We start from the raw sequence: 12,373 nt of genomic DNA, 5'->3' as shown, positions 1-12,373 counted from the left end.
CTACGCGGACCTGCAGGTTTGGGAAGGGTGCGGCGCGCGGGGACTCGCTTGTTGTGGGAGGGGCTCCTTCCTGGGGGGCGGGCTCTGCCGGGGGCCAATGAGGATCGCCATGAGGGGGGAAGCGCCGCCGCCGAGCAATAGGGGCTCGCGTGGCCCTCAGACCCAGTTAAGAGGCGGGCGCGGGGGACCCGGAGTGCCAGCGCGCTCTGCGCACCGCACTGCCCCCCAAGCGGGCACGCCTGTTTGCGCACCCCCCCATCCCACCGCGCCTTTCGGACCCCACTGCTTCCCTCCCGGTCCCACTGCGTCTCTGGGGATCCCTCTATGCCCGAACTCGCCCCGCCTCTCTACGCGCCTTCCGGCTCCACCACGGCCCTCCACGCTCCGTCCTGTCGCGCCCCTGTGGACCCCTCCCTACGCCCCAATCCTCCTCTCTGCGCCCCTTCTCTTCTCTCCCCGCTCTTTGGCACTGGGGAGTTGAGTGGGGCTCCCCGCCGGACCCTTTCCACTGCCTCTCCGGGCCTCGCCCCAGCTCGGACCTTGTCCGGGGTCGGGGGCCCGGGTGGGCACAGCAGGGGGTGTGGCACCAGGAGGGTGGAGGAATGGCGCCTGCTCCGCCCCTGGGGCGCCTCCTCAGCACCCTCCTTCCTCGCACCCAGAGTCCTCGGGTAGCTCTGGGGGCACCCAGCTCGGCCCCCGAAGCCGCGGCCCTCTCTGAGCCTTGCTTGCGTCACACTCTATCATTAACAGCTGGGCGTGATTCCTTCTAACGTGATGCTGAACCTCTTTCCCCGTTTATGTTTTGGTTTGTTTTACGAACTGGGATTGCACTTTTGATATTGCTCTGCCATTCACTAGTTTTTAATTGAGCGACATGAAGTGGAGAGCTTCCCGGGTGGGGACACGTGGATCTGTCTCACTATTTTAACAAGGTGCCAGTGTTCTCTAAGTTGGACGGTGCGTAGCTTATTAACCAGATCCCACCACGGACCAGTTGTGTTCCTCCCCACCCCCAGCCCAGCTGCCCTAGGGAGGGTGGACAGGGAGTGATGGCCAGGGACTCCTGGGGACCCAGATGCTCCGGTGTGTCTAGAAGGCGGAAGGGGTCCCGTGGGTTCCTCCTCCCCCATGTGACCACAGCAGGATCAGAGAAGGGCTTTCCGTGTTAGTGTCTTAGAGCTGCTTTAACAAAACACCACAGCCAGAGTGGTGGAGAAGAACACAGATTTGTTATCTTACAGTTCTGGAGGCTGGAGGTCGGAGTCAGAAATTCCTCTCAATGGGCTAAAATCAAGGTGGTAGCAGAACTTTGAATCTTCCTAGAGGTTCTAGGGGAGAGTGTATCTTCTCGTCTTTTCCAGCTTCTAGATGCTGCCTGTGTTCCTTGGCTCATGACCCACCCCTGTTTGTAAAGCCAGCAAGGACCAGTCGAGTCTTCCTCATGTTGCCTTTTTCTGATCTTCTCTCTCTCCCATCTCTTAAAGACCCTTGTGGTTATATTGGCCCTCCCTGGATGATCCTGGATAATCTCCTCATTTTAAGATCAGCTCATTAGCCACCTTAATTCCCCTTCTCCATATAAGATGACATATTCACAGGTTGGGTGATTAGGACATGAACATCTTTGGAGAGGCTGTTATTCTGCCTACCACACCTTCTAGAGAGAAAGGCCTAGGCCAGGTCCCCCACTGCCTGGGTCTAAAGGAGGAACTGCATTCCCATCATCAGTGCACACAGGTGCTCATTTCCCTACATGCTTACCAACACTGGATATTTTCAGTCTTTGGGATTTTAACCAGTTTTTGGAGTTAGCCCATTTTATAGCTGGGGAAGTCAAGGTTTAGGGAGGGAAGGTTACTTGCTTGAGATCTCATGTAACTTTCTGTTTCCTGACTCCTGGTCCAGTTTTTTTCTCACGTAGCAGATTTATATGGGAGGACATTTTCCCAGGTAGCTTGGAAATCATCGGCTTACTTTGGCATCTTTCATCCATCCCCCTGCAGCCACCAGTAAACGCATCTTGGGAACCTCAGGCATGGTGACCAGGGACTTAGTGGGCAGAAGCGGGAGGCTACGCCCTTATCTTTTCAGAGTCTCCTTGTCTCTCCCTAATTGGTCTCCCTGCCTCCCCTTTGCCTGGTAGAGCTCTTTCCTGGCTTGCAGATCCTCCAGGGGTGCGGGCCTGGCCTGCCTCTCTTGCCTTGTCTCTCCCATCTCTTTGCGTCCCAGCAGGATCGGAATCCTGGCTTTGCCCTTGGCTAGCCATGGTGGCCAGCCTTGAAAATGGGCCCAGTGATCCTGCCTCCTGGGATTCACACCCTTGTCAATTCCTCCCACGTGATACCAGCTTGTTCTGTGTGACCAACAGAATGGGGCAGAAGTGATGCCAAGTCGCTTCTGAGGTTAGGTTATAAAAGTTGCTGCGGCTTCCATCTTGGGTGTGCTCTCTTTCTCTCCCAGCACTGGGGAAAGCCAGCTGCTGTGGCATGAAGACACTCAGACAGCCCTGTGGAGAGGCCTCTGTGGTGACGAACTGAGGCCTCCACCAACATCTGGGTGAATGGGCCGCCTTGGAAGAGATCCTCCGGCCGCAGTTCAGCCTTCAGATGACTCAGCCTGGCTGACATCTCAATTTCAGCCTGATGAGGGACTCTGAGCCAGAGCCACCCAGCCAAGCTGCTCCCAGACTCCTGACCCACAGGAACCGTGAGATGACAAATGTTTGTTGTTTTGTGCTTCTAAGTTTTGGGATAATTTGTTACATGGTGCTAGATAACCAATACATTAGCTGTGTGACGTTAGGCAAGTTCCATAGCCTCCGAACCCCAGTTTCCTCCCTTGGGCCGTGAGCGTTGTAGAAGTGAGTGAGAAATACGTGAAAGAGCAGAGGCGAAGTGCAAGCACAGGGCCTGGTTTGCAGCGAGTGCTCCACACGTGTGGGCTGTGTACATAAGGCAGCCTTCCAGCCCCCTCCCAGGATGGTTAAGGTCATCTTCTTGCCCCTCCCTGGGTGAAACATGACCTCACAATGCCAGGCTATTGCACTGTTGGCCCAAGGTTACTTTTCCGCGAGGGACAGAGGCTCAGGGCAGGGGAGAGATAGGTAAGAGCCGGGGACTGTCCCCTTCCTTCTTCCAGCCGGGGTGCCAGTGAACTGTGCTGGGCCAGGTGAGTCCATTTCCCCTCCTGCTCACTGCCCTGGGATGGGCAGCCAGACCTGACCACATGGGGGGGGGGTGGTGTCCTGCCTCTCCCTTGATGATAGGGGTGGCCTGGCCCGGCTTGGGCTTTGCATACCAGCTGCCATTGAGGCTGTGTGAGAACTGAGAACTGTCCATTCCTCTTTCAGCAGCCCCTCCATGCCCTGCCCCTGCTGCCTGCACAGCTGCTCTTCAGGGCCACAGACCCGCCCACCTCTTGCCCTTTCCCCTGAGGGCTGGCTGGGACGCTGCCCCACCTGCTGCTCCAGGGGCTCTAAAGTTCACCACGTACCTTCTCAAGTTTTTTCCCCTCCCTGTCTCTCTTTAAATAACTCAAGAACTACATGGCCATGCTTTGGTGTAATAGACTCCAAATAAAAAAAAAAAAAATAGCCCAGTTCATCTTCTGCGACTTGCTTCTCTGCCATCACCCTTTCTGTTAGAGCTTTGCTCTATTGTTGTCAGGAACTGCATGGAATTCTGCAGGATGAATGTACTGTGATTTACTTTACCATTCTCTTGTTGACAAATATTTCAGTTTTTTCCTTTTCTTTTTTCGCTTTTTGCTTCATATTAAAGCCGTGCTGTCACAAACATCCTTGCACAGCTTTACATTAATGAATGAGAGCTTTTTAGAATTTCCAGGAAGGGGCTGGCCTCATGGCCTACTGGTTAAGTTTGGTGCGCTCTGCTTCGGTGGCCCACATTCCGTTCCCTGGGCACAGACCTATACCACTCATCAGCGGCCATACTGTGGTGGCGACCCACATACAAAATAGAGGAAGATTGGCACAGATGTTAGCTCAGGGACAATCTTCCTCAAGCAAAAAGAGGAAGATTGGCAACAGATGTTAGCTCAGGGTGACTCTTCCTCAAGCAAAAAGAGGAGGATTGGCAACAGATGTTAGCTCAGAGTGACTCTTCCTCAGTAAAAAAGAAAAAACAGAATTTACAGGAAGAAGATATACCCATTTTATTAATTTTTATTCACATCAATGTTTAAGAGGCCACATGGTTCTAAAAAGGCTTGTAATGGAAAACAGCAGCTCCCATCTCATCTCTCCCTCCTCATATCCCACTTACTACTGGTTTACATGTTCTTCCTGTTTGTCCATCTTTCTAAAGAATATTTTGTATTTCATGTCTTGACTCATCACTTGTAGTCATTATCTATTGCCCTTTGTTAAACGAGGTGAGGACTCAGACCCCCCTTCCTCTTGGGCCTGCCGAGGTGGAGTGTGGTAATTACCGGCTGAATCAGCATCCCTATTACAACTGTAAATACCACTCACAGCTGAGAGGACGGGATATCTGCTGAACTGATTGGGCTTCCTTTCTGGTATGGTTGTTTTTTGGGAGTTTTCCTCGTCTGTCATATTCTTTTTTTTTTTTTTAAAGGAAACCTTTTATAATCTCTTTATCAAAAGCAGACTAAAAGTCCAGGAAAATTACCTTTTATTTTATTTTTTATTGAGGTGATAATAGTTTATAACATTATGCAATTTCACATGTACATTATCATTTGTCAGTCACTATATACATGTGCCCCTTTACCCCTTATGCCCCCCCCCCCCCCCCCCCGTCAACACCCTTCCCCTCTGGTAACCACTAATCTGTTCTCTTTGTCCGTGTGTTAGTTTATCTTCCACATATGAGTGAAATCATGCAGTGTTTGTCTTTCTCTGGCTTATTTCGCTTAACGTAATACTCTCAAGGTCCATTCATGTTGTTGTGAATGGGACGATTTTGTCTTTTTTTATGGCTGGGTAGTATTCCATTGTATATATACACACCACATCTTCTTTATCCAAACATCAGTCAATGAGCACTTGGGTTGCTTCCACATCTTGGCTATTGTGAATAATGCTGCAATGAACATAAGGGTGCATAAGTCTATTTGAATTGTTAATTTCAAGTTCTTTGGATAAATACCCAGTAGTGGGATATCTGGGTTGTGTGATATTTCTATTAATTTTTTGAGAAGTCTCTGTTTTCCATAGTGGCTGTACCAGTTTGCATTCCCACGAGCAGTGTATGAGGGTTCCCTTTTCTCCACATCCTCTCCAACATTTGTTATTTTTTGTCTTGGTGATTATAGCCATTCTAACGGCTGTAAGGTGATATCAATGTAGTTTTGATTTGCATTTCCCTGATAATTAGTGATGTTGAACATCTTTTCATGTGCCTGTTGGCCATCTGATATCTTCTTTGGAAAAATGTCTGTTCATATCCTCTGCTAATTTTTTGATTGGGTTGTTTGTTTTTTTGTTGTTGAGTTGTGTGAGTTCTTTATATATTTTGGAGATTAACGCCTTGTCCGATATATGATTTGTGAATATTTTCTTCCAGTTGGTGGGTTGTCTTTTCATTTTGTTCCTGGTTTCCTTTGCCTTGCAGAAGCTCTTTAGTCTGATGAAATCCCACTTGTTTATTTTTTCTTTTGTTTCCCTTGCCTGGGTAGATATGGTATTCGAAAAGATCCTTCTAAGACTGATGTCATGGTGTGTGCTGCCTATATTTTCTTCTAGGAGTTTTATGGTTTCAGGTCTTACCTTCAAGTCTTTGATCCATTTTGAGTTAATTTTCGTGTATGGTGAAAGATAATGGTCTACTCTCATTCTTTTGCATGTGGCTGTCCAGTTTTCCCAACACCTCTGTCAGCTTCTTGATTCAGTTTTTTTTCATGTGATGAAATCCATTAGAGAATCTATCATTTTCAGTATTTTTCTGGAGCCCTCTGAAGCCTGCTCCGGGTAGTCTGTGTGCTCCTTGTTCTTATCCTGGCATTTCTCCTCGTTATCCGGGCACTTCTGAGTCCCCACTTACCTGATTTCCTTTCTCCCCCCCAGCACTTATTACCTTCTAACATCCCGTAATGTTTGCTTATTTATTATGCTTGCCGTCTCCGCCTCACCCCCCCGCCAGAGTTCCACAAGAGCAGAGATTTGTGTTTTTTTCACGATGAATTGCTGATGTCTAGCACGGCGCTTCGCATGGAGGGGGCCTCAATGTATATTTGTCAAATGGACAAATCTGGGGACTTGCCTTCATCACCCTCTGTGTATTCTGTTTCTTCCTGTTTGCTGGATCTCATGTCTTCATCTTTCTTGGTTTTCTTCCTCATGTGGTGGAGCACATCCTTCAGTAACTTTCTGAGAAAGGGTGCTTGTGAGATATATATTTTTAGACTCTATAGCTATGTATATATTTACAGTTGTATTTAGTGTACAGTCTGGCAAATTTCTTCACATGTAAAATGGTAATAAATATTGGGTATCTCATAAGGTTGTGATGAGAATTAAGTAAGATAAATCATATAGACTGGCTAGCATTCTCTGAGGACAAGTTATTATTACTTTTTGAAGACTAAGTATAAAATAAAGGTTGTTAAGAGGTAGTTGAGTGCAGTGGCCAAGAACAAGGCATTGGTGTTGGTCAGGGCTAGTTTTGAGTCCTGTGCTCTGTGACCTAGTAACTCTATGACGGAGAGTAGGCAAGTCCCTGAAGCCTCAGTTTCCTCATGTGAAAAATGGAAATGGTCATGGTACCTACTGTTCATGGGGCTCTTGTGCAGTGAAATCAGATCTACTGCTCTCAATGCGTAGTAGGGGTTATCGATGTAGGATAATGTTCCCAATGTTCCTGAATGTTGGAGGTGGCTTGGTATGGTAGCCAGAGCTGGTATCTACCTTGATTTTTGTGTCTTGCAAGGGTGAGAGTGTCTGGAGAGGGCAGGCAGTTGGCAATTTGTAGCGTGTATCAGAAGTCCTGAGAAGGATACCTGAACTTTGACCCAGGAATTCCATCTGCTAAGAATTTATCCTAAGGTTTGGCAATAGATGTCAGCTCAGGGCCAGTCTTAGCAAAAAGAGGAGGATTGGCATGGATGTTAGCTCAGGGCTGATCTTCATCACACGCACACATACATACACAAAGAATTTATCCTAAGGAAATAAGTAAGGGTGTGCCTGGATTTAAGTGCAGGGCCTTGTTCCTGAGGAAAAAGTCTGGGAACCACTTCAGCGTCAGTTAGGAGGGAGCTTGAACAATACGTGGATCTATAAACTATAGGCGTCCTCCAGTGGAGTTCTCTGCAGCCCTCACAACGGAGGAAGGTGGCAGTCAGATATCAGGAGAGCTGTACAGGATGCAGGACCATACGTTGTTAAGTGAAAAACGGGGTATCAGAACAGCATGAGCTCTTCTGGGGGATATGGGTTACACGGGGCTTTTTATTGTTTTTTAAGGTAAGTAAGTGTACAGAGGGCTGGAAGCCTGGACGAACTGTCCAGGCTGTGTAGTCTAATGGTCAAAGCACAGTGTCTGGCATGTGGGTGTCAGGATCCTGGTTCTGGCACTAGAAGACCTAGGACAAGTTACAGAACTGTGCTGTGCCTCAGCTTCCTCATCTGAAAAGTGGGGCAACAATAGGAGAGATGCTTGTTTAGAGTGAGATTAGTCATGCAAGTTCCTTGCTGAGAGTAAGCACTGAGTGAATGTTAGTGGCCTCACTGCTATTGGATGGCTAATACTGGCCAGTGGGATTATGGATTCATTTATCTTATTGTTACTTCTCTATATTGCCTAAATTATTTTTTAAAATAATTTCTTTTGGAAATAGAAAAAACATTTAAACATATGCAAACCTTCAGGTAACAAAGATTCTAATTTTGTTTAAAACAACATCATCATAGCACAACAACGTGAATGTACTTAATGCCATTGAACTGTACACTAAAATGGTTAAGGTGTATATTTTACCACAATTTAAAAAACCAACAATAACATCATCAACCACAACTACCAAGAAATTCAACATCATTATCATCATCATCAACAACTACAAAAAAAAATTTATGGGCAAAGAAGAGGGTTCTGAAAGTGTCCCTGGGACTGTTAGCAGTGATGAGATGGGATTGTTTTCTGCCGTATGAATATGAGTTTAGGGGCCTGCCAGGTGGCGCACGCGGTTAAGTGCGCGCGCTCCGCTTCGGCAGCCTGGAGTTAGCCGGTTCGGATCCCCGGCGCGCACCGACGCGCTGCTTGTAGAGCCATGCTGTGGCGACGTCCCATGTAATAGTAGAGGAGGATGGGCACAGATGTTAGCTCAGGGCCAATCTTCCTCAGAAAAAAGAGGAGGATTGGCATCAGATGTTAGCTCAGTGCTGATTTTCCTCACATACACAAAAAATGACTTTAGAGCCTACATTTTCTTCCGTGAGCACGTCTTAGTTTTGTAACTGGTAAAGTTGCGTGTCTCGTGTTTACACAGAGCCCCGCTCTGGAATCCGAGCCACCAGTTAGAGCCCAGCCCCGCCGCTGCCTCTGGCGTGACCTCGGCCGGCCCGGCCCCTGCCAGCCTCAGTTTCCCGGCGCGGGAGCCGGGATGACAGCTCGCCCCTCCCCCGCCCGGCCCCGCCCCACTGCCCCAGGATTGGCTCGTGCGGCCCCCCCCAAAGGCGGGGCCCGGCCGCTCCCGCCTGCCAGGCTCCAACCCGGAAATGCGGCTCGGAGGCGCCTGCGGGCCCTCCCCGGGCCACGGCGGAGCGACGGCGGGCGCGGCCAATGGACGGGGATGGCGACGGCAGTTCGGCGGAAGTCCCGCCTGGCGTCGCGCGGGGGCGGGACGGCGCCGGGGGCGGCGGGCGGCGGGGCGGGCGCAGGATGAGGGCGGCCATTGCTGGGGCTCCGGCGCGGGGAGGAGGACGCTGAGGAGGCGCCGAGCCGTGTAGCGTCGCGGGGGAGGCGCCCGCGCCGACGCGGGGCCCATGGCCAGGACCACCAGCCAGCTGGTGAGTGCGCGGCAGCTGCTCGGGCGCGGCGGCTGCCGGGGGCCCGGCGAGGCGGGGCGGCCCGGGGTCCCCAGGGCCGGGCGGCGCCTCACCTGCGGCCGGGCGGCGGGCCGGGGAGCGCGGGCGCCGTGGGGGCGCCGCTCGGCCGCCGCGGGGAGCCCGGGTGCCGGTGCGGCGGCGCCGGCCCGACGGGGGCGCTGACAGAGCGTGGAGGGCGGGGGAGCGGGGAGGTGTCACTGGCCGTCGCGGTGGAAGTGCTCGGAAAGTTTGTTTTCGGTGTGGTCTGAAGCCGAGCCTCCGGTTCCCTGTGGTTCCGTCCGTGGAGAACCGCCGGGGCCTTCACCGGGAACGGGTCTGCGTGCCTTTGCTGCAGCAGAGCGGGAGCCGCGAGTTCTCGCCCAAGCACCTGATGCTCCGGGCCCCCGAGTTCGCGGCTGGGATGGAGTCTGATACGCTCCCTTCGCGGTTCCTGCGCGGCGGTATTTGCGTACTTCTCTTGCCGGGAGGCCCCGCTCAGGCACGGGCATCAGTGTGGTGGGACGCCCCTGGGAGGCCGGGCTCGAGCCGACCACCGAGGGGCGGGTGAGGTTGACAGCGAGGAGGGGTTTTAAGGGGGAAGGAAAAGGTACTCGTTGGGGTAAAGGTCTTGCTAAGAGCATCGCTAGTGTTTATATGTTTTCTGTTTGTGCTAAAAGTATTCGTAGTGTTTTAATATTTTTCCTCTGTTAAGTTTCAGGGTCGTGGGAAGATGGTTTAGGGAATTATACGTTGTATGCGAGTGTGAAGTAGGTGATGGAAGAATGCCTAGACACTTGCAAAATTTGCTTCAAAAGGCAAATCCCTTAAATGAAGGAAGACCCAAGGAATTTACTTGATCCCTATTTTCCAGCATATGGTTCTGTGGTAGTTCTTAATCTTTGTGAGAGGGTTATGAGCCCGTTTGAGAATCGGATGGAAGGTATGAGTCCTCTCCTGAGAAAAACGCACGATCACACCGAATTTTGTAATTACTTCAGGAGGCTCTTGAACTTTCTGCAGCTGGTCCATGGACTTCAGGTTAAGAACTCTGCTTTGTAGAGTTGGGTGATAATCCGAAGTATAAGAGAAGGAGGACCTGTTCAGTTGAGAAAAATGGTGAAAGGCGAAAGGGATGTCTTTGACTGTTGCAACATGTGTGACTGTATCCTGGGGTGCCTGGACTAACACACAAAAACACAAATTAGGCTGCATGGTGAACCTGAGTGGAGGCTGGGGCTGACAGTAATCGTGCAGGTTTGTAGAATGAACTTTCATACAGTAATGCTGTTGCAAGGCGAGGTGTGTACTTTGACGGTGTCCATGGGAAGAGGAAAAGAGCACATTTTCTCATAGTCTTGGTCGTTCCCCATAACGGATGTTTGATGTCTGGAGTTTTCTTTGCAGAAAGCAGCTTTTTAGTGCAAAAACACTGGAATCCGGTGAGAAAAGATCAGTTAGAGAATAAAGGATAGATCTCTTCTTCAGGAAGTGAGAGGAACTAGCTTTTGTGACTTCATCAGCTAGATTCCCTCACGTGTACAGATGTGAGAATATGCCATATTTCCCATCAATAGCCACAGAGATGCCCCCAATATTGGAATTTTCACCTAAGGACAGATAGATTTGCTTGGTTCAAGGGAATTTGCATCGAGGTTTTTAAGGTGACGCTATATGAGAAGCTGTGTCCCAATTAATTTTCCCATTTCTTTAAGTGTGTATAGCCAACGGGGGGAGCAGTATGAGTTGTGAAGTCTGAAAAGGGCCTAGCCCAGTTTGTTACTAAGGGGGGCCGGGGGCTGTGAGTACCATTTATTGAGCACTTACTTTAAGACAGGCATTTTGTTAGAGAGCTCACATGGTGTTGCTTGACTTCTGTCAACGGTGTTGTGAGGTATGTGTCGCTCCCATTTACAGGTGTGGAAACTGAGGTGCGGAGAGGTTAAGTACCTGCTTGGTAAATAGAGTGGAGTTTGAACCCATTTCTGATCGATGGCAGAGGTCCCGGTGCCACCCTGCCCCTCATGTGAGTAGTGCCCTGAGGGAGGGTCCCCTGGGCAGCTCAGCGCAGCACTGGGACTAAGGTAGTCCTTGGTGCTGCTGCCTAGGACGTCTTCCTGAGGATTTTGCCTGAATGTCCTGACTGTGCTATGCTGGAGGTAGGAGGGACATCTTCACGTGGAAGGACAGCACGCTTATTTATTTCTTTGGGCAGATGGCTGAACTCTGTGACCCCTGGAGCCTATTTCAGCCTCACGCTGTCAGAAAGCAGCTGTTTGGAAAGAGGCTCCTGTTCATCCTTCTTTGAGGGCTGCTGTTCTGAATGGGTGAGGCTTGAAATCCTCCCTTTGGAAAAAAGAACTGTGCAACAATTTTGTTAAAGGTAAAATTGGCAGCTAGGCAGAGTGGCTCCCTGCACACTCTAGGGCGGCTCTGTCTTTTGTAAGGATGGCTGCATCCGTGCGGGAAGGTGGTGGGGAAAGCAGAGGGAAGGTGGTGGGGAAAGCAGAGAACATGGAAAGAAGTGAGTTCTGATTTTCACACTCCCTTTTGGGTAACTCCTCTTCATGTGGTCTTGTGCAGCATGGTGTATTTCTCTCCCCACAACGCCCTTGTGGCAGTTACTGAGCTGAGTCCAGAGCTGACAAGGTGTGCTCCCTGTACTAGTAAGGAGTGGAAGTGTAGGTTTGTTCTACTCCTCTGACATGTGTTTTGTAAGGATCACAGCAGCAGGCTACAGAAACATGGGGCATGAAAAGAGGCCTTGGGGGGCCGGCCCCGTGGCTTAGTGGTTAAGTGCGCGCACTCCGCTACTGGCGGCCCTGGTTTGGATCCTGGGCACACACTGACGCACTGCTTGTCGGGCCATGCTGAGGCAGCATCGCACATACAGCAACTAAGAAAGATGTGCAGCTATGACATACAACTATCTGCTGGGGCTATGGGGAGAAAAAGGGAAAAAAAGGAGGAGGATTGGCAATAGATGTTAGCTCAGGGCTGGTCTTCCTCAGTAAAAAGAAGAGGATTGGTATGGATGTTAGTTCAAGGCTGATCTTCCTCACAAAAAAAAAGAGAAAGAAAGAAAAGAGGCCTCGGGCAGCTCTTCAAAGCAGGTCTCAGCCTCTAGGCTGCCTTTAGCACAGTTCTGGGGAGGGGGAAAAGGTAGCTCGTAGGTGTGTCCTCCTTTTCAATCTGTGTCTTCATCCCTTGAGCCACCTGACACAGGGTTTGGGTGCATGCAGGGCAAGCCTGTGATGAACTGGGAAGTGCTGCAGAAGTGAGGGGGACGAGCAAGGTTAGTCATTCTGAGTTGATAGTGTGTGGAGAGCCCTCACAGGACTGCACTTTGCCCCTTGCTAAGGAGTG

General features: G+C 50.4%; 1 protein-coding gene across 5 annotated transcripts in view; it reads left to right on the top strand.

Annotated features, from left to right (window-relative positions):
• Positions 1 to 8,893: 8,893 nt before the first annotated feature.
• The window catches only part of PDPK1 (3-phosphoinositide dependent protein kinase 1), a 77,754-nt gene continuing 74,274 nt past the window's right edge, over positions 8,894 to 12,373 (top strand). The window contains exons 1-3 of one of the 5 annotated variants that reach the window (XM_058570264.1): positions 8,916 to 8,992; positions 9,723 to 10,309; positions 10,925 to 11,033. Coding sequence is in view for 3 of the 5 variants with exons in the window: in XM_058570261.1 (XP_058426244.1) it covers positions 10,274 to 10,309 (36 nt within the window). In the remaining 2 variants the exon portion in view is untranslated. The other 4 variants (XM_058570261.1, XM_058570263.1, XM_058570262.1 and 1 more) reach the window with 4 other exon arrangements.

This window comes from Diceros bicornis, chromosome 26, assembly GCF_020826845.1.
Source record: "Diceros bicornis minor isolate mBicDic1 chromosome 26, mDicBic1.mat.cur, whole genome shotgun sequence".
Lineage (NCBI taxonomy): Eukaryota > Metazoa > Chordata > Mammalia > Perissodactyla > Rhinocerotidae > Diceros > Diceros bicornis.
This window is presented reverse-complemented; position numbering and strand designations above follow the sequence as displayed.